General features: G+C 36.0%; 1 protein-coding gene across 13 annotated transcripts; it reads left to right on the forward strand.

The window, feature by feature from the left end:
• The first annotated feature begins 1,407 nt into the window (after positions 1-1,407).
• LOC132555882 (uncharacterized) lies at positions 1,408-18,018 on the forward strand. 13 transcript variants are annotated; one of them, XM_060220255.1, is made up of 16 exons: positions 1,408-1,428; positions 3,197-4,489; positions 6,223-6,260; positions 6,699-6,773; positions 7,755-7,918; positions 8,462-8,573; positions 9,582-9,719; positions 10,297-10,438; positions 10,577-10,708; positions 11,569-11,705; positions 12,118-12,258; positions 13,540-13,629; positions 14,550-16,276; positions 16,364-17,526; positions 17,594-17,929; positions 17,997-18,018. In XM_060220255.1, the coding sequence occupies exons 2-13, from the start codon at positions 3,319-3,321 to the stop codon at positions 14,619-14,621; spliced, it is 2,412 nt and encodes an 803-aa protein (XP_060076238.1). In that variant the 5' UTR covers positions 1,408-1,428; positions 3,197-3,318; the 3' UTR covers positions 14,622-16,276; positions 16,364-17,526; positions 17,594-17,929; positions 17,997-18,018. The 13 variants fall into 13 exon arrangements, with proteins under 13 accessions (XP_060076238.1, XP_060076233.1, XP_060076242.1 ...); XM_060220250.1 differs by having other exon boundaries at positions 16,364-17,286; positions 17,354-17,929; XM_060220259.1 differs by having other exon boundaries at positions 16,364-17,228; positions 17,287-17,929.
• The last annotated feature ends 4,269 nt before the right edge of the window (positions 18,019-22,287 follow it).

Here is a 22,287-nt window from a genome sequence, read left to right on the forward strand (position 1 = left end):
ATAACAAAAACAAGGTATTCAACACTGAAAGGTATATTGTGGCTTAAAGAGATACAAAATATAGTTTGGCGACTGATCTTGCATTGTCTGTTCATCCATCAGTCTATTTGTCCAGAGATCTTGTTAAGTTTTCAACAAATCTCTTTCAAACTTGATGGGTCATCATCATTTCTGAACATTTTCTTCGGGTTGGTAATGTCAATAGAATAGAAGTTTTTATACAATCAGCAGAAGATTGGAGTGTGACGTTTTGATGACTGCATGGTTACCTTTATCAGACAAACAACTAGAATGAAGTGTACTAGCACTGACATACCTAGTGTATGATATGGTAAGGAATCGACCAACTTTTTGTGGCCACGTTATAAAGAAAACATGAATATTTCTTTGCATGGGATGGATGTACATTGTTCATTCTCGTTCTGCTATTGTGAATACTTATGAGATTTTGTAAATATTAATATCCTTTGTGGACATTTCTAACCTGCCTTCCACGTTGCAGAATGCGTATACAAAATCTGGTGCAAGAAATACGAGGCATCATTTATCGGAGAAATAGGCAGGAAATTTGGGGACCGACTCAATGAACATGAAAAAAGCGGAATCCTAAGGCGGCAAAACATGCACAAGATTAGTGCGAAAACATTTACTGTCCCAGATCAATAAATTTGCACTTACAGATCATTCTACATACAAAAGGTTCACATTTCACACGCTAATATTCCTGGCAGTTGCTAAATTGAAATCCATCTATTCATAGTCCGTGATGTTATCAAGTCGGATACGTTTAATAAATCTCGTAACTATAAGAAACGGAAACGAAGGTAAAATTCCGTTTATCACATAATTTAGATACTTTGCAATCATTCATAAAGTATTTCATTAGACTGACCACTGTCACACTCGGTGATATATTTTCATATATTTTTCTTTGAAGACGTCACAATGCAAATGACGTAAAGAAGCTAATGACGATTACACATGATACATAATCGATGATATCGCACTGATAACATAGTAGTTATGTGATAATTGTAGATGTCATGTAAAATACATAAAATGAGACGTTAATAGGACGTAATATGCAGCAACAATTAACAATATAGAATTATTGTGTGTCCTGAACATTTGCTTAAACTATGGACATTCCATGTCATAAGATGTCATAATATATATCTACCTTACGTGATAGGAAATATATCTTATGTTTGCTAAAAGATTCATTGTATCGCTTCATTGATTACGTGGTCCACATTTTTCCATGAATAAATGTCAACCTGGTTTGCTATAGTCTACCAGTTTGATGTTATTTAGTGGTATGATACCTAGTTCCTGACTCATATATTTGGTCACGTGATTTTGTCGACGAGTAAACTCCAAAATAAATATGGCGCTGTCACAGAGAGTTTCCAACCGGGCAATGTGAAGGTATTGATATCTGTTTCATACATAAAGAAAAACTTGTCTTGTTTCACGACAACGTGAATTTATGTTTCATTTCGTTAGAAAAGTGAAAAACACCTTCCTCCAGAGTGATTTCAACGAGATATTTGGTGAAAATCATCTACTTTCCATTACTGGTAGCACTGGGATGCCGGACCGTGGATGTTAGTCCGAAGGTCCTGACTATGTATCCGCGACAATCAGAACCCTCCAGACTTCGTGAATGTATGTTTTACCCTCCCCGCAGAGATTTTTACATGAGGTTAATTATTGTTATACTGAAATAGTTTAAGGTCAAGCCGACCACATGCTTGTTCTACTCCATTAAATCAAGAGAATGTCTTGTTTATGACGTTTTCAGACATTGTATGGACTTATTTGTATTGGCACGTGGTCGATGAATGTCATTGATGTAAAAGAAAAAAGAGTCGATAGAAAGTCTGAAGAATTTTAACCATCTTCCTCCGCATCATCTACAAAGTCGTTAACAACGTATTGGTATCAAACTTGGTGCTCGAGCCTGCTCAGACTCTTACAACTGGGCGTTGGAATTTTTTACGAACAGATTTGACAGTGTCTAATATCAAGTGTAGGAACCAGTCACAAGTCAGCCATATAAAACATCTCTCAATTCACCTTAAAATAGAATACACATAGATATGGGTAAATTTTTCTATACCTCTCCCCTGCATATCTCGTAGAATAACAAAATTTGAATGACCAAAATTTGCCATGTACTGAAAGAATTTCTATGTGAAGTTATACATATGTATAGTTAATATATAAGCATACTTTTAATGGTGACAAGTGTTTGTATGCATCTTGTAGAATTTGTCCATATCTGTAAACAAAGCTCAAGTGAATTTTCATGAGCCTGCATTAAATGGTTAGGTGACACAGTGATAACACTCTTCATTCACTATGGTGATGCAGGCTCAATTTCATGATTCCACAAAAAGAGGTATTGGGTCACCTGCTGGAACCAATCATGCATGTTTTGAGGGTTTTGTGTCCTCACTTGTACACGTCCATCTGGTGTAACAAGACGATAAATATTTTTGATATAACTTGTTTTACAATCGTTGTAAAAGAGGAGAAACTGATAGTGTTGGTAGGGGTCTGCATTTGGCCTTTTTTTTCAAGTTTCTTTTATTTTTCAAAATTTTCATTAGAATGTATAAAACATTATTACACATAAATACATGTGTACTTGTTCAAGTATTTATTTGTGTTTTTATCACATTTTTATCGCATGTAACAGAAACTGATAACGTTGGTTGGGGTCTGTATTTGGCCGTTTCGTTACAGTTCCATTTTAGAATAACTTTATGCAAAGACCTTTCATTTGGACATTGATTGAAAGAATTTTTTGATAGCTTACAAGAAATTTGTTGAATATATATTCAATTTACCACTAAATGGCTTAAAACACAGGTTCCTGCATACACATGGTGAATAAGAAAAAAAACAAATGTATTTGAATAACAGGTAAACAACTTCAACTTACTGATATGTCTCTTGCCTCACTCCAGTCACAGAATGTGTTTCATAATACCTGTGTTCCTTCATATTTATATGAAACTGCAGACTTGTTTTTTTCAATTAATGAAAGCTTTTTATCTACATTACTGAATGTGCTTTAATGTTGTAAAGATTACCCAAAACATGGGTAAATCATTATTTTTTATTTGTCATGTTCTGGAATATCATGTTAATTATCGTCATCGATGAATTGTTATAATTTTTTTTTCAGTTTTGGACAAGCAGTGTGACAAGCTTTGCGATTTCACAGTGGTTTGTTTCATTGTTGATGACACCTCGGTCAACGTGCTGCATGTGTGCCTTTTATTACATTGACCCTGGTAAGCTGTTGTAATGGCTAACTCAGATTCAAGTAACAGTGTTGGTCATCAGCAAAATTCAGCCAACAATTACCATTCAAAATGGAACAATGGATTTAAAAGAAAGAGGTTTTTACTGAGATCTGAGGAAGTTGATAATGATGTTTTAAAGGATGACAATCATTTTACAAGTGTCCCTGATCTGGTCAACAGCTCACAGGAACATACACCAATATTCTGTGTCCCCAATAGCAATGAGGACCAGTTGCCAGACGTGGTCAGTCCTGTCACTCCAGACAAGATACATGATGCTGGTTTTAAGGAAGTACAAGGTAGACAGACAAGTGGTATATTAAAAAGAAATTCATCTGATAAAGCTTCTGACCCTAAAGTTCCATATAACAGAGGTGTTAGCTTTCAAAATGCTGAAAATTCGAAGGATGATAATCCAGATGAAGGTGAAGCAAAAAACCGACGTCGAAGTTTCAAAGATTCGGGATATGGGTCTGATGGGAGTAAGAATAACTCCATGGGCTCACAGAATCAAGAGGGTGATGTATTTGATGCAGAAGAACATACGTTAAAGGTTCTCGAAGAAAAGATGAATTCCAACACAAATGGTGAAATGTTACCAAACCTTAGTATCATGTCGTCACTAACCCCTACCAATTCTCTGCCCTCTTCACAGAAACAGTCATTTCACACTTCAAGCTCACACATTTCTGCAACAGAAGGGTCAGATTTGCCATGCCTCCCTGTGTTTTGTGGTGAGGAGAATGAGGAAAGCACTGGTGGCAACTTTCCATTAGTAAGTATGTTATCAAGAGATGACCAAAAAGCTTCATATAACTTTGTCAATAAAATGAACAGTATGCCAAGCAATATGAGTGCTAGTACAGGTAATGACAGTAGTGTGTGCCTTCCCAGTGATATCTCCGGCATGCCTGATCCCAGTTATCAAACTCCATCCTACCTCCACGTTCGTAAAAAATATACAAATGATGGCCAGCCTTTCTCAGACAATATGGAGTCGCAGGCACCTAAGACCATTGAAGAGCCACAGACAACACCTAGATCTCCATTTAGTATGCTTATACAGATGATACAGAATGACCAATCCTTATTGGAAAAGCATTTGCAGGACCCAGTTGAGTTCCTGAAGCTGCTGGATACATTCAAGATGTCTCCAAGCTTACCTTCACCATGTAAGTATAAGGCTTGATTATACTATCAAGCAAACAAAATATATTTGAGCTTGTAGAGTCCTCCAAATACATCATGGTTTGACTATTTACATTTTGTTGAAAGAAAAAACTTGTAATATGATATCGCAATATCTATTGATGTATAATAATATTTCCTTCGTATTAAGTCACAGTGCATGTTGAAACAGGACACATGTACTTTCACCACCAATCTCATTGAATTGATGTGATCGGTCAGCATCATTTGATGTGGCTAGTGTGATCGGTCAGCATCATTTGATGTGGTAGGTGTGGTAAGTGTAGCCTGTTATTATAACCATAACCCACTAGATGTGGTAGGTGTGGTCAGTAAGCATTGTTAGGTGTGGTAGATGTGGTCCAGTAATTGTGTTAGATGTGGCGTGTATGGTCAGTAAGCATTGTTAGATGTTGTGGGTGTGGTCAGTAAGTATTGTCAGATGTCGTGGGTGTGGTCAGTAAGCATTGTCAGATGTCGTGGGAGTGGTCAGTAAGCATTGTTAGATGTTGTGGATGTGGTCAGTAAGCATTGGTTTATGTTGTATTGTGGTTCAGCAATGGTGTTAGATGTGGTAGGTGTGGTCAGTAAGTGTTACATATGGTAGGTGTGATCAGTAGGCATTGTTAGATATGGTAGGTGTGGTCAGCGTTGTTAGATGTGGTAGGTGTGGTCAGTAAGTATTGTTAGATGTGGTGGGTGTGGTCAGTAAGCATAGGTTTATGTTGTATTGTGGTCCATTCAGCAATTGTGTTAGATGTGGTAGGTGTGGTCAGTAAGTGTTGTTAGATATGGTAGGTATGGTCAGTAAGCATTGTTAGGTGTAGTAGATATGGTCCAGTAATTGTGTTAGATGTGGTGTGTATGGTCAGTAAGTGTTATTAGATGTGGTGGGTGTGATAAGTAATCGTTGTTAGATGTGGTGGGTGTGGTCAATAAGTATTGTTAGATGTGGTGGGTGTGGTCAGCGTTGTTAGATGTGGTAGGTGTGGTTAGCGTTGTTAGATGTGGTGGATGTGGTAAGTAATCATTGTTAGTTGTGGTGGGTGTGATCAATAAGTATTGTTAGATGTGGTGGGTGTGGTAAGTAATCGTTGTTAGATGTGGTGGGTGTGGTCAATAAGTATTGTCAGATGTGGTGGGTGTGGTAAGTAATCGTTGTTAGATGTGGTGGGTGTGGTCAATAAGTATTGTCAGATGTGGTGGGTGTGGTAAGTAATCATTGTTAGATGTGGTGGGTGTGGTCAATAAGTATTGTTAGATGTGGTAGGTGTGGTCAGTAAGTGTTGTTAGGTGTGATAGGTGTGATACAGTAATTGTGTTAGATGTGGTAGGTGTGGTAAGTAATCATTGTTAGTTGTGGTAGGTGTGGTCAGTAAACATTGTTCGATGTAATAGTTGTTGGTAAGTAATCATTGTTAGTTGTGGTAAGTGTGGTCAGTGTTGTCAGATGTGATAGGTGTGGTCAGTAAGCGTTGTTTGGTGTGATAGGTGTGGTACAGTAATTGTGTTAGATGTGATAGGTGTGGTAAGTAATCATTGTTAGTTGTGGTAGGTGTGGTCAGTAAACATTGTTCGATGTGATAAGTGTTGGTTGGTAATCATTGTTAGTTGTGGTAGGTGTGGTCAGTAATTATTGTTCAATGGGATAAGTGTTGGTTGGTAATCATTGTTAGGTGTGGTAGGTGTGCTCACTGATATTTTTGTCTTCTTTCAGACCTTCCTAACCCAGGAAGACCACCAAACCATACTGAGGTGAGTAATCATTGACATTTCTTTTCAGAGTATATTATTATATTAGTGAGATCTTAAAAACAAGGTTGGAAGTAGCCATATCAGAGATAGCATACACAAATATCATGCTATAGTACCTACAACATTTTCAGAGAAATATAACTTGATGTAGTATCAGCATTTTGAAAAATTTATGAGATGTTGCATCATTAGAAAGATTGATAAAATCTTTAGGTCTGTACATGTATTTATTTTTATTTGCTTCTGAATATAGTTTCTTTAAAATGAGACATACTAATAAGCTTTTGTGCATCAGAGACGCACTGGCATGAACAACATATGTGAAATTTTACCTACCTAGTTGCACTTATTTTTAGATATGAGAAATGATTGTTATGTTAAGTCCTATGCTACTACACTGTAATGGAGGGTGAGCAGTGTGCTATATCTGTATTTCAGGTGTTGTCTGCAAGTGACCTGGAGTACATTTCCCGCTGCAGGGATAGTTCTTGCTCTGACACCAAGTGTAATAAGGTAATCTATGCAAGACACAGCTTCAAAATGAAAATGAGCATTCTTTACTCTTATTAGACTTTTAAATGCCAAAAACATTAACTCACAAAAACCCTTACATTATACACATAGTGTTATTCCTTTACAAGTCATCATACATGTAATGTAATTCTGTATAAAAACATTGTACACATGATGTAGTTCTTTGTAAAACATTGTTAACATAAAGTAATTTGATATAAAACAAAACATTGTACTTATATAATTATACATGTATATGAAATAAAAATTGATGTGAAAGTAAAACAAAGTAACCTATCATAATTGAAAATGTTACTGAGTATAGCAAATACTTGGTGTAGAATAATAACTTCTTATCCAATTTTGAATGGAATCAACTTGACATATTACCATCAACACAATATTCATTGGAAGGTTCAGTAGGTAATTTTAGTTCACCTGCTTGATGGGCAAGTGAACTTATGCCACGGTTCTGTATCCAGTGTCAGTTTTTCACTTCAAATGACTTATTCTCAATAGAAAATAGTCCAAGTTACTGATGTTGGGCCTGTAGCATGCTGGGATGAAAAGCTACCAAGTTTGTTCAAGTGAATGACCTTTACCCACTTTTATGGCCACAGAGGTCATATTTCTTGGATTTTTATTCTGAAAATTTTTCATTACTTTCTTCTTGTGAAGTACTGCATGGATCGCTCTCAGATTTGATATGTAGGTTCCCATCTGTGATTAGTTGTGCTCTTTTGATTTTAGGGATGATCAGAAAAACAATATGGCTGACAAGTGACCATTTTGGATTTGACCATTAAAAATTATTATCACTAGTTCTTATGAGAAATTTTCAGATTTTATATGATCAAGTGTAAAATAACGGAAAGAAGAGAAACAAAAGGAAAGGATTCAATCTTGTTAGAAGAAATGAAACTGTAACAAAGGTAGGCGCTAAGGTTCCTCTGAGATTTCCATAATTGTTTTTTATTACAGGTGCGTGAGGCTGTAGTTGGCCTAACTCAGGCACTCACTGGTTGCTGGTCACTAGAGTGCAACTCTACCATCCAACAGGTGGGCCAGGCATTGTATCATCATGCGCAAAATTGTGGTCATTCATTGTACAAGTGTGACATATCCATGTGTCACCTCTTTCGCAGGTAAAAATACGATGTAGCTAGAATATGTTTATCTAGTCTAATAGCAAGCTTGATGGTCTTCAACTAGAAGACAATTGAATGCTTTTCTTCCACTTACTATTTACTAAAGTCTAACTTCTTATTTGAGGCTAACCTTTTTGTAATTTCCACATCACATGATATTAGCAATGATTAAGTTAAGCAAAGTAGACTCTATTACGCCATTCTATGATTGATGTTGATTATTGCTCTTTTATTTTATGGTGATAAACTTGGCATAAGTAAATCTTGTGCATAAAAAAAACTGTTTTGTTATCTTCATTCATAGCAGACAATTCTTTGGTTCATACTTTGACAGTTTAATGGAGATGGGGAAATGTCTCATTATTGCATCAATTTTATGGTCATTATTGAATTTTCTTATCTTTTTGTAAGGAATTGTATCTGAGGTTTTGTTTTTATAATCATTACACTAAATTTTTAGGAAAATGAGTGATTTGAGAAGGTTATTTACATGAAAGTGTCATATTTGGATTTATATTATGTTCTGTCTGTTTGTTACAGTTTTACTGATGATATTGAGAAAGTGTCCCAGTTCTTGCGTTGTCACAGTTTACCATGCCTTAGTCTTGGCCAAAGGTTTACTGAGTATCCTGCCAAGGGCGAGTTCATACAGGTAAGGGAGAATGTATACCTGTACAGGTGAATTTATTTAAGTAAGATAAAATTTATGTAGGTAAGTGAGCAATTATATAGTAAAGGCAGAATAGGATAGGTAGGTAAGGAAGAATTCAGATAGATGGGGGGAATTTATACAGCTGAGGGAGAATTTATATAGGTTATGGATAATCAATACAGGTGACAGTTTGCACAGGTAAAAGAAAATTGCTACAGATAGTGAAGATTTTGCATAGATAGGGGAGTATTTATTTATACCCAACATAAGAAATTTTACAGGGGTAATTTACACAGGTAAGGGAGAATTTATAAAGATAAGAGAGAATTTAAGCAGACAATATTTTACACAAGTAAGGGAGAATTCATGCAGGTAAGAGAGAATTTAAACAGGGAAGAATAGTCATTATTACATTTGTTGAATTTTATCTTCTGGTGCTCTTGAGTACTTTGTGGATGAAACAAGTGAAGGGACATGATGATTGTGCCCCTACCTTGATTCCCAATTTGTGATATCGTAAACACCCAACACACCCAACACACCCACCCACTTCTCTCAACCACAGGGAGAGGTTATACCAGAATTACTGTCAGTCCATCTCCCACTAACTCACTGATCTGTCAAATGCTGCCTTATCTAACTGACAATTAGTAAAATTTTTACAGAGGTTTAAAAGTACAAAAGATTTCATTAACAGCCTTTGACAGATTGTTTAGGTTCATTTTCCACAGGAGATATATTACTGTAGAATCATTAATTGTTGATGGGGGATTCATTTTCTTTAAGTTTGTGAGTACTCCTAATCCAGAAATTCAAATGTCCATCAAATGATAAGCAGAAATAAGTTGACCTATATTATAGTACTAGTGGACTTTATGAGGAAGAATTGTCAACAAAATCTAGTGACAATAAAAATAAACATTTTCATAAAACTATGAAACTTTAGCCTCATAAAAATATATGATTTTCAGTAGTTGTCCTCGAGATAATATTTTTAGTTTGTTGCAGCTTGACAAACCTGGCTCTGAAAATGGTGTTCCTAGTCCTGACATGATTCTTATCACCACATTTGGTAGCTATGGAAACGTTGCCATGTTTACAGAGGAGGATACTAAGGTGGAAAGTAAAGACCTGATATTAAAACGTGTAAGTAGTAAGACAGGGTATTGAAGTGTAGAAGTAGTAAGACAGGGTATTGAAGTGTAGAAGTAGTAAGACAGGGTATTGAAGTGTACAAGTAGTAAGACAGGGTATTGAAGTGTACAAGTAGTAAGACAGGGTATTGAAGTGTACAAGGTATTGAAGTGTACAAGTAGTAAGACAGGGTATTGAAGTGTACAAGTAGTAAGACAGGGTATTGAAGTGTACAAGTAGTAAGACAGGGTATTGAAGTGTACAAGTAGTAAGACAGGGTATTGAAGTGTACAAGTAGTAAGACAGGGTATTGAAGTGTAGAAGTAGTAAGACAGGGTATTGAAGTGTAGAAGTAGTAAGACAGGGTATTGAAGTGTAGAAGTAGTAAGACAGGGTATTGAACCATGTAAGTGGTGAAACCATATGTTATGAAAATTTGTAAATTGTTAGACAAGATGTTGTAGTGTGTCAATAAAACCTTATGTTGAAGGGTATAAGCTGTGATGTTTAGGCATTCTCATATTAGACATGTTGTAGAAGCATGTAAGTTAACTCCAATGATCATTATGAAGGATTTCTGTTGGTGCAGATTTTGAAAAAAGATCTTGGAAAGAATAACTTGGTGGAGGTATATAGACAGATGAACCATGTGGGTCACCAGCACATCGTTCCCCACTTGTGGATCTTCAACACAGTTGATTTTCTGTATGTATGTACAGATTTCATGTGTGGTAAGTGTTGGTTGATCCTTGTTGTGAATGTTTACTGTTATTTCTGTTGAGAAAGTTCATGAATGTTGTATCATGTGATCTTATTCTTATACCTTAATGTAAATCAAATTTACAAATCCTTCACTTTGTATATGACAGGTGGCACACTGGAAGAATACAAAGACTTGCATATATTCCTGCGACCAGACGAGGCTGCATTTATAATGCAGCAGTTACTTGAAGCTCTGACATTCCTTCATGAAAAGCAGATCATTTACCTATACTGGACAGGTAACCATTTGTAACTACTTTACATATCATTTACCTGTACTGGACAGGTAACCGTTTATAACTACTTTACATATCATTTACCTGTACTGGACAGGTAACCGTTTGTAACTACTTTACATATCATTTACCTGTACTGGACAGGTAACCGTTTATAACTACTTTACATATCATTTACCTATACTGGACAGGTAACCCTTTATAACTACTTTACATATCATTTATCTATACTGGACAGGTAACCGTTTATAACTACTTTACATATCATTTACCTATACTGGACAGGTAACCCTTTATAACTACTTTACATATCATTTACCTGTACTGTACATGTAAGCTTTTAGACCTACTTTACATATCATTTACCTATACTGGACAGGTAACCCTTTATAACTACTTTACATATCATTTACCTGTACTGGACAGGTAACCCTTTATAACTACTTTACATATCATTTCCCTGTGCTGTACATGTAAACTTTTATGCTTGTTTACATGTCATCTGTACTGGACAGGGATGTTTTTGTCTCTACCTATAGACCATTTACCTGCACTGACAAATAAGTATAGGTCTTTTTCATGTTCTGAACTGATACGGCTGTCTGACAGTTTAATTCCTGTACTGACACTTATCTGATCTCATATAAAACAGGAAATTTCAGTTAAATTTTCAGTGAAATTTACCAGATTTCCTGAATCATGCCAGTGTTAAAACGTAAGTGATCAACATCACTGTTGTGTTATTAATACCAGAATATCTCTTTGCCATTATATTACGATTATATATAGTTGTGTCACATATGTATATGTGGCTGACAGGTGAAGACACGATGATCACTAAATAATATTTTCATTGTTTTCAGCATCGAATGTGCTTTTTAAGGATACAAGTCGTAACAAGGTGTACCTATCCAATCTGTCCATGTCAGTCAGCAAAAGTCAAAAAGTGGATGTGGCCTTCTACAAGAGTTCACTGCCAGCCTGTATTGTACCCCCTGAGGTGAGTATATTGTACCTTTGTGTGGGTGTGTTTTGCCTTTCTATATATTTTGACCTGTGACAGTCACCTGTACCTGAAGAAGAGATGTGAAGTCTATATATATATACTGTCCAAAATTGTGACCCGTACATAGATAACTATTCTCCAAGATTGTGACTTGTACCTAGAGCAGAGGTGTGAGACTATTACTATATATTTATCTACTGTCCTAGATGTTGACCTGTATCTAGAGGAGAGGTGCTAAGTCTATACTATATATTTATCTATTGTCCTAGATTGTGACCTATGATGTTGACCTGTATCTAGAGGAGAGGTGCAAAGTCTATACAATATATTTATCTATTGTCCACGATTGTGACCTGTACCTTAAGGATATATGTGATGTCTGTACTTTATATATTTTCTGCCCTAGCTTGTGACTTGTGATGGTGACATGTACCTAGAGGAGAGATCAGATGTATGGGGAGCTGGTTGTCTTTATGCTGAGATGCTAACTGGTAAACAGATGTGGCAAGATTTAAGACATTCAAGTAGAGCGGCAGTATTCAAAGAGGTATGTTCTCTTTCTTAATGTGTCACCAAACAAATAGTTGTTAAATCACTTATATGACAGTCCTTTGGAATGAAATTAAAGTCTGCTTAAATGTCATCTTGATATCTCAAACTTACTAGCTTTGATAAATAAATATGCTTATGATGATGAAGACTAAATATATGACTCAGCAGTGATAGACACAGATTCATCGAGGTTGTGCGATATGATACAAGTGGATACTATTTTTTTTTAATTCATATTTTGTGATACAATGTAGCAACTTCTTGAGATAAGATCAAGATTACTGTTACTAAAATTAGATCATGGGATTTACCAGTTTAATTATCAGTTATAATAAATTGTAAATAGCCCTTTCTCACCTGCCATTGTACATTTTGATTCATTGTAATACAATTAATGTCTAATGTGAAAAATTTGTGAAAAACATGTCCGAGGACTGAGGACTGTCCGACAAGGATGTATATTTGCTATTATCAATGACTTTAGATATATATTTCTGTAAATTTGAGGTCATCAGACCTGAAGGGTCATGATAACCTAAAGTCATCATGCTTCGTCCATCATTGTCGGCCATGGACAAACTTTTGACATTTCTAAAAATTAGTGGGAAAGTTAAGGAAAGGTAGCCATTAAAGTGTTATTATTTTTCAACCTGATCAAACTTCGATACGGCAGCCAGGGAGGCCATTTTGTAACATGATTGCGCAAACATGGTTTTCCTATGCAACTTCTATTTCAAACTTCTCCTCAAGTTTCACCACTTTGATTGAGCTCCAACTTGTCTGAAATGATCTTGAGATGGTCCTAACTAAGTGTTGTTACTTCTTCTCAAGTTTCACCAGTTGGATTGAGCTCCAACTTTACTGCCAAAAAATAGGTAACACTTGTTACAGTTACCTACTCCTCACCAAAACTACCATCTGCATCATGGAAAATGGCTTCTTACTTAGATTTCATTCAAAGTAAAAAAAATAACCCTTCTCCTTGAGGAAAGTTTGTAGTCAGATGACTGTTAAGGCCCACAGGCCTCTTGTACAATTTTGTTTGCATTTGGATAATGATGTTAATCAAGTAGCAAATTTGCCACTAAATGAATGAGAACATGTTGTCTGAATCCCTTTTGGCTTACCTGGTATCTAGTGGTAAGTGGTACCTGTAGTTGCCAATAAACATAAAGATCTACTTACAAAATTCTGAAATCCAAGGTTAATAAGTAGAATGGTGAGGAGGCAGATCAATGTGTGTGTATAATTCAGATTGGTTATTTTCATATTATAGATGATGAGTAGCATTGGTAACATGATGTGTGCAACAAAAGACAAAGTACCAGCCCACCTCCGAAGTCTGCTGACTGACCACTGCTGGCAGGTAACTGTTCATGGCACTGAGTAGGGCTGACACTAATATTCTATAAATGAGGTTTTTTTAGGCCACCTGAGACAAAGTCTCATGGTTACCTGTTGCAGTTATCTTTTGTCCTTTGTCAGGTGTAGGTCAATATAAACAATTAACATCTTCTGAAAAAACCTGTACCAATTGTGATGAGACTTTTTATAAACCTTTTATGAAAAAAATAGGGAATCAAAAATTGTAAATAATATGCCCCCTCCTCCCCCCATTTAAAAAAAGTCTACTTTAGAATACCCAGATACAGTAGAATCAAGTAATCTATAATGATGGAAAGGTCTTATGGAGCTTTACCAAAATAGTAAATCATGATTCCAGGGTCTCACATTTTTTCCCAGGGGAGGGTACAGTTTACTTTAGCTTATATGGAAAAATACATTTTTGAGCATAATATATTTAATTTCCATTTGAAAAAATTTGAACTCTGTCAAATTTTTAGTATAGGATTTATATGATGACAGGCTAGTCGCTCAGGAAACTGATGGATGGGGCCAAAAGGGTTCAAATTTCACTGTAAAACTCAACTCATTTTCATTACTGAATTGTAACTTGTCCGAGGTCAAAGGGTATTAGCTACAATTTTAGTCATTCCTTAACACAATCTAGGTTAGTTCAAACCTGACAATTTACCAAATGAAATCACAATCAGTATAAATCACTACAAAGATTCTACTAACATCAATCAATTCTGTAAAGCATGTCGAAGAGTGGATGTATTGGCAGCCAAACAATGGCTTAGAAACCCTATGATGAAGAAGATAGAATCTGGGAGTTGTTTTTGTAAATTAAAACATTTAGAGAAATTCCTGGAATTAACATCTTGATATACTTTTTAGTCACAGTTATGTGTTTAGATTGTTTATATTGTTTTTTTTCAACAGCACAATGTGGAAAACAGGATAACAGTGGCTGGTCTAAAGGAAAAACTCACCCAACTACATCAACCCACATAGTTTCAAGTCATCTCATCAACACTACACCAGGTTGACTTATCAAGACAGAGTGACATTATCAGGTGTAGAACATTCTGATAACATCACTGTATCTGATGAAAGTTCATACTCTCAGCTACTTCAGCTTTAAGAAGATAGTTTTTTTTACTTGGTTTGAACATGTGCTGGACATATGGAAAGCCATCAGAAAGAAATGTGCCATATTTACTTGATCTAAATGCATTTTGTTAAATTGTTGGATCCATCCTTCATGTGTTGTAATTCATTTTGTTAGGGAAAAAGTGGTATTATGTGTTGTCATAAAGAAATATATACATATGTATGATTACTGACCTTCAATATCAACTTTAATTTATAAATGGCATTTTAACTTGTTACTGATACAGTCTTACTAACCAAGCAATAGTTTTTCTGCAAAAGTAGGCAAATGATTCTAATTCCCTTTTAATAAGTTATTTTTTTAAAAATGCCCATGTAAGAAGTGCCTGACCTGTCAACCGTCTTGATGAAGATCTGGATCTTTGATCGTCTACATACTTGTACCATCATTATGTTGTTAAAGGCTTTGAATCTTGGTACATGTATATAAAGTATTTTACAATCTGTTTTCGGTAACCTGGGCATTCATTGATTGCACTTGTTTAACAATTCTTTTGGGTGTTATATGTTCATGAATTGGCATTGAGGTTGTGCGATATGACACAAGTGGATACTATTTTTTTTTAAAGACAAATTGTGACCAATAGATTTGAAAACATGAATGAAATCTTGATTGTAAAAATTTAAGCCTTATATCAAATACTCTCAGCTGAGGTTACAATTAACAGGTATTCTTGTTACATTACTTGTTGATCCTGCTACTAATGGAATCTGGCACTAATTGACATCTGAGTATACCAATGTAACCCTGGTAAAATACTAGCAGCAAAATACCCCTTGGCTAGGGAGAACTTCTCTTAAGCTCGATTGGTTGAGCGTCAGACTAGTAAGCCAGGGGTCCAGGGTTTGATTCCTAGTGGATGCATTAAAATAAGTAATGACCTCTGTTACATAGGCACCCATGTAGGGACCCAGGAATAATACTTGGCCATGCCCCACCAGCATTGCTGTAACCCTTGGAAACTTTAGGACAAGTTATTTCCTGGAGGGGGAGTATGCAACCCTGGTAAAATACTAGCTGTAATATACCACTCCTAGGGAGAACTTCTCTTTAGCTTGATTGGTTGAGCATGAGACTAGGTCCTGAGTTCGATTCCTAGTGGAGGCATTGAAAAAAAAAAGACCTCTGTTATGCCAACATCAAAAATGGAATTCTGTTATAGATTAAACAAGTGTCGCTTGATAGATTACACCATGTGTTCAATAATGGTGTGATATATATCTTATGATATTGTTTGTTACACAATCATGTGATAAAGTTATCTGTAATTGCCTGTATACATGTCATAGATATGTGTACCTTACCTAACTAATTGTACACAGTAGGAATATGATCCTTGTTATGTGGTGTATGTAGTCTGTGTACTGTTACATAGGAGGAACATGATCCTGGTTATGTTGTGTACATAGTCTGTGTACTGTTACATAGGTCTACATACATAGGAGGAATATGATCCTTGTTATGTGGTGTATATAGTCTGTGTACTGTTACATAGGTCTACATAGTCTGTGTACTGTTACATAGGTCTACATAGTCTGTGTACTGTTACATAGGTCTACATAGTCTGTGTACTGTTACATAGGAGGAACATGATCCTGGTTATGTTGTGTATATAGTCTGTGTACTGTTACATAGGAGGAACATGATCCTGGTTATGTTGTGTATATAGTCTGTGTACTGTTACATAGGTCTACATAGTCTGTGTACTGTTACATAGGTCTACATACATAGGAGGAATATGATCCTTGTTATGTGGTGTATATAGTCTGTGTACTGTTACATAGGAGGAACATGATCCTGGTTATGTTGTGTATATAGTCTGTGTACTGTTACATAGGTCTACATACATAGGAGGAATATGATCCTGGTTATGTGGTGTATATAGTCTGTGTACTGTTACATAGGTCTACATAGTCTGTGTACTGTTACATAGGTCTACATAGTCTGTGTACTGTTACATAGGTCTACATAGTCTGTGTACTGTTACATAGGAGGAACATGATCCTGGTTATGTTGTGTATATAGTCTGTGTACTGTTACATAGGTCTACATACATAGGAGGAACATGATCCTGGTTATGTTGTGTATATAGTCTGTGTACTGTTACATAGGTCTACATAGTCTGTGTACTGTTACATAGGTCTACATACATAGGAGGAATATGATCCTTGTTATGTGGTGTATATAGTCTGTGTACTGTTACATAGGAGGAACATGATCCTGGTTATGTTGTGTATATAGTCTGTGTACTGTTACATAGGTCTACATACATAGGAGGAATATGATCCTGGTTATGTGGTGTATATAGTCTGTGTACTGTTACATAGGTCTACATACATAGGAGGAATATGATCCTTGTTATGTGGTGTATATAGTCTGTGTAATGTTACATAGGAGGAACATGATCCTGGTTATGTTGTGTATATAGTCTGTGTACTGTTACATAGGTCTACATAGTCTGTGTACTGTTACATAGGTCTACATAGTCTGTGTACTGTTACATAGGTCTACATACATAGGAGGAATATGATCCTTGTTATGTGGTGTATATAGTCTGTGTAATGTTACATAGGAGGAACATGATCCTGGTTATGTTGTGTATATAGTCTGTGTACTGTTACATAGGTCTACATACATAGGAGGAATATGATCCTTGTTATGTGGTGTATATAGTCTGTGTACTGTTACATAGGAGGAACATGATCCTGGTTATGTTGTGTATATAGTCTGTGTACTGTTACATAGGTCTACATACATAGGAGGAATATGATCCTGGTTATGTGGTGTATATAGTCTGTGTACTGTTACATAGGTCTACATAGTCTGTGTACTGTTACATAGGTCTACATACATAGGAGGAATATGATCCTTGTTATGTGGTGTATATAGTCTGTGTACTGTTACATAGGTCTACATACATAGGAGGAATATGATCCTTGTTATGTGGTGTATATAGTCTGTGTACTGTTACATAGGAGGAACATGATCCTGGTTATGTTGTGTACATAGTCTGTGTACTGTTACATAGGTCTACATACATAGGAGGAATATGATCCTTGTTATGTGGTGTATATAGTCTGTGTACTGTTACATAGGAGGAACATGATCCTGGTTATGTTGTGTATATAGTCTGTGTACTGTTACATAGGTCTACATAAATAGGAGGAATATGATCCTTGTTATGTGGTGTATATAGTCTGTGTACTGTTACATAGGAGGAACATGATCCTGGTTATGTTGTGTATATAGTCTGTGTACTGTTACATAGGTCTACATACATGGGAGGAATATGATCCTGGTTATGTGGTGTATATAGTCTGTGTACTGTTACATAGGTCTATATATTTTACTGTTATTGTACACAGGAGGAATGTGATCCTGGTTATGTCATATATATGATCTGTGTACTGTTACATAGGTCTATATATTTTACTGTTATTGTACACAGGAGGAATGTGATCCTGGTTATGTGATGTATATGGTCTGTGTACTGTTACATAGGTCTGTATATTTTACTGTTATTGTACACAGGAGGAATGTGATCCTGGTTATGTGATGTATATGATCTGTGTACTGTTACATAGGTCTGTATATTTAAATGTTATTGTACACAGGAGGAATGTGATCCTTGTTATGAAGGAATGTGATCCTGGTTATGTGATGTATATGATCTGTGTACATTGGTCTATATATTTAACTGTTATTGTACACAGGAGGAATGTGATCCTGGTTATGTGATGTATATGATCTGTGTACATTGGTCTATATATTTTACTGTTATTGTACACAGGAGGAATGTGATCCTGGTTATGTGATGTATATGATCTGTGTACATTGGTCTATATATTTTACTGTTATTGTACACAGGAGGAATGTGATCCTGGTTATGTGATGTATATGATCTGTGTACATTGGTCTATATATTCAACTGTTATTGTACACAGGAGGAATGTGATACTTGTTATGTGATGCATACAGTCTGTGTACTTACATAGATCTGCATACTTAATTGTTATTACTAACAGGAGGACTATGATCCTTGTTATGTGTTGTACATAGTATATGTACATAGATCTAAATACATATCTGTTATTTCAGTCTATGTACATTGTCCAATCTTGTTGTTTCAATATACATTGCTATTTGTGCTTTTGAGTGCTATCCAGTTATCAAATATCAATATCACTAATGATTATTTCTTGTTGTTATTTCTTACATTTATTCACATACAGATTTCCTACCTTTTTGCTGATTTTAGTCTTTTTCATAATTTTAACATGAACCATTGATCCAAAATTTCAAATTTTACCTATGAATAGGACTTAAAACATTCAAATTTCCTTTCGTTTCATGCCGGTACTTCCCCTGATGCATGCACTTGGATGTCTATATAGCTGACCTAATGTTGATATTGAGAAGCACATGTATGGAGAGTTACTCCAGTTACAGTACAGAAGTGTGTTGGTTGTGTCTATAGTGCAGTAATGTATTGGGCATGTCTACAATCCAGTTAGTCACAGCACAGTAGTTTTGCATAGAAGATTGATCCTATTTTAATCGGTTGTTTACCGGATATGTGTCTCAAAGCATAGCATGACAAATGAATAAGTTACAAATTTTAAAAAAAGTATTTTGTTACTTAATATGCTAGTGATGTCTTTTATTTCAATAAACAGATATAAGTATGAATATATGAAACAAAAAATGTAATGTGAAAGGCATGGACCCGCACCCACTCTCGTACACATAACTTAGTGAAATTGATACCATGATACAAATATTGTACATATTTATATCCTCAAGAGTAAAAAGTCCCGTCAACAATATTTTGAAATAAAACTTGCTTTTGTATATTGTATTACATGCACACCAGTAAATGAATTTTAAATCATAAAAAAATGTGCCAATGACAAACTAGTATTTTTTCAATCTGTATCAGCATGGTAGTTATTGCTTGCTTTTTCCTTTGCTTTTTGGCGGCCATGTGGATCAAAAAAGGACACAAAATACAGCAGATTTACAGTCAACAGACTATAACTTTCACTTGCGCACCTGTGCAAAACACAGGGATTCATGTTTGATCGAAAATTACAAAAGGGCACTTTAACACAGATAAGGCTGACCGATCATACACATTCATCAGGTACGAAGAAAGTCAAAATGCAGTACAATAGTGTATTGAGCGTGTCTACAGTCACAATACAGTACAACAGTGTATTGAGCGTTCCTACAGTCTAAATGCAGTACGATAGTGTATTGAGCGTGTCTACAGTCAAAATGCACTACAACAGTGTATTGAGCGTGCCTACAGTCACAATGCAGTACAACGGTGTATTGAACGTGCTTACAGTCTAAATGCAGTACGATAGTGTATTGAGCGTGTCTATAGTCACAATACAGTACAACAGTGTATTGAGCTTTTCTACATTCAAAATGCAGTACAACAGTGTATTGAGCGTGCCTACAGTCTAAATGCAGTACGATAGTGTATTGAGCGTGTCTCCAGTCACAATACAGTACAACAGTGTATTGAGCTTTTCTACATTCAAAATGCAGTACAACAGTGTATTGAGCGTTCCTACAGTCACAATGCAGTGCGATCGTGTATTGAACATGCCGTCCGTCACAATGCAGTACGACAGTGTATTGAGCGTGTCTACAGTCAAAATGCAGTACAACAGTGTATTGAGCTTTTCTTCAGTCAAAATGCAGTACATCAGTGTATTGAGCTTTTCTACATTCAAAATGCAGTACAACAGTGAATTGAGCGTGTCTACAGTCACAATGCAGTACGATAGTGTAATAAGCGTGTCTACAGTCAAAATGCAGTACAACAGTGTATTGAGCTTTTCTTCAGTCAAAATGCAGTACAACAGTGTATTGAGTTTTTTTACATTCAAAATGCAGTACAACAGTGTATTGAGCTTTTCTACAGTCAAAATGCAGTACAACAGTGAATTGAGCGTGTCTACAGTCACAATGCAGTACGATAGTGTAATAAGCGTGTCTACACAGTCAAAATACAGTACAAAAATGTATTGAGCTTTTCTACAGTCAAAATGCAGTACAACAGTGTATTGAGCGTGCCTACAGTCAAAATGCAGTACGATAGTGTATTGAGCGTGCATACAGTCACAATGCAGTACGATAGTGTATTGAGCTTTTCTACAGTCAAAATGCAGTACAACAGTGTATTGAGCTTTTCTACATTCAAAATGCAGTACAACAGTGTATTGAGCTTTTCTACAGTCAAAATGCAGTACAACAGTGAATTGAGCGTTCCTACAGTCACAATGCAGTACGATAGTGTATTGAGCATGCCTATAGTCACAATGCAGTAGGATAGTGTATTGAGCGTGTCTACAGTCAAAATGCAGTACAACAGTGTATTGAGCGTGTCTACAGTCACAATGCGTGTGCACAGTCAATACAGTACAGTATAGTGTATTGGCCTTTTCTTCTGTGCAGTAACAGTGTAGGGCATGTCTACAATCCAGTTACCTACCTAACAATAATGTTTGGAACCTTGGTGAAATGAATCATGAGTTTCAGGGAGTTGATGCCAGAAAGAGTCTTGGTTACATCTGGCGATTCTAACAATTGTATTAGTGTTTGTAATGCTCTGTCCTTTTCAGTTTTATTTATTTGTAATCTTCCACGTGCGAAATGTCCCTGTCTCACCCTATTCACTTCCTGACACACCTGCAAAGGAATATTAAATGAGCTGCAGTTTTGTAGTAAGTAGACGCCCACAGCTAGATCAGATGTATAGTGGGGCGTGCCTTTCCACCAGGCTGGTCCATATATCTTGATCACCTCCTCCACACTCTCCGGCCACTCTGAAGAATCGACCTTACTCCACTGTATCTTATCCTCTTTGGGGTGGTATCTGTGATATATCAAGATCTGGGTACGCCATTGTGTACAGGTGGGACACCACTGTGACAGATCCCCTTTTTGTTTACTGCAGTTGTCTCCACATTTCTTTAGTCCCACACACGGCCCATATTTGATACTTCTGTGGAGATGTATCATCGTGTCTTTCAGGTAGTCCACCATGCCATGGGTAGTCGTGGAAATACCTACCGCCAGTTCGTGCCAGTTTTGGAATTTACTTTCCTGAGACTGCTCTCTCGGTAGTTGCATCATTTACTGCAAAATTTTAAATTGAGATGAAGTAAATAGGCACCACATATGGGCAAGTAAATGCTGTACTTAATACAATAAAATTAATCAAGTCTCTAGAATTTTGTACACAAAATATAAAACTAGAGGGAACAAAATAGATTGATTTGCACGAGGTGGACATAATACAAACCGTTCGAGAATGTCGTACAAAACAATCATAATACAAGGAGTTCGAGAATGTACAAAACAGTCATAATACAAGGAGTTCGAGAACGTTGTACAAAACAATTATAATACAGGGAGTTCGAGAACGTTGTACAAAACAATTATAATACTGGGAGTTCGAGAATGTACAAAACAGTCATAATACAAGGAGTT

This window comes from Ylistrum balloti, unplaced genomic scaffold (assembly GCF_031769215.1).
Source record: "Ylistrum balloti isolate Yb309-2 unplaced genomic scaffold, AGI_CSIRO_Ybal_v1 Utg370522, whole genome shotgun sequence".
Taxonomy (NCBI): Eukaryota; Metazoa; Mollusca; class Bivalvia; order Pectinida; family Pectinidae; genus Ylistrum; species Ylistrum balloti.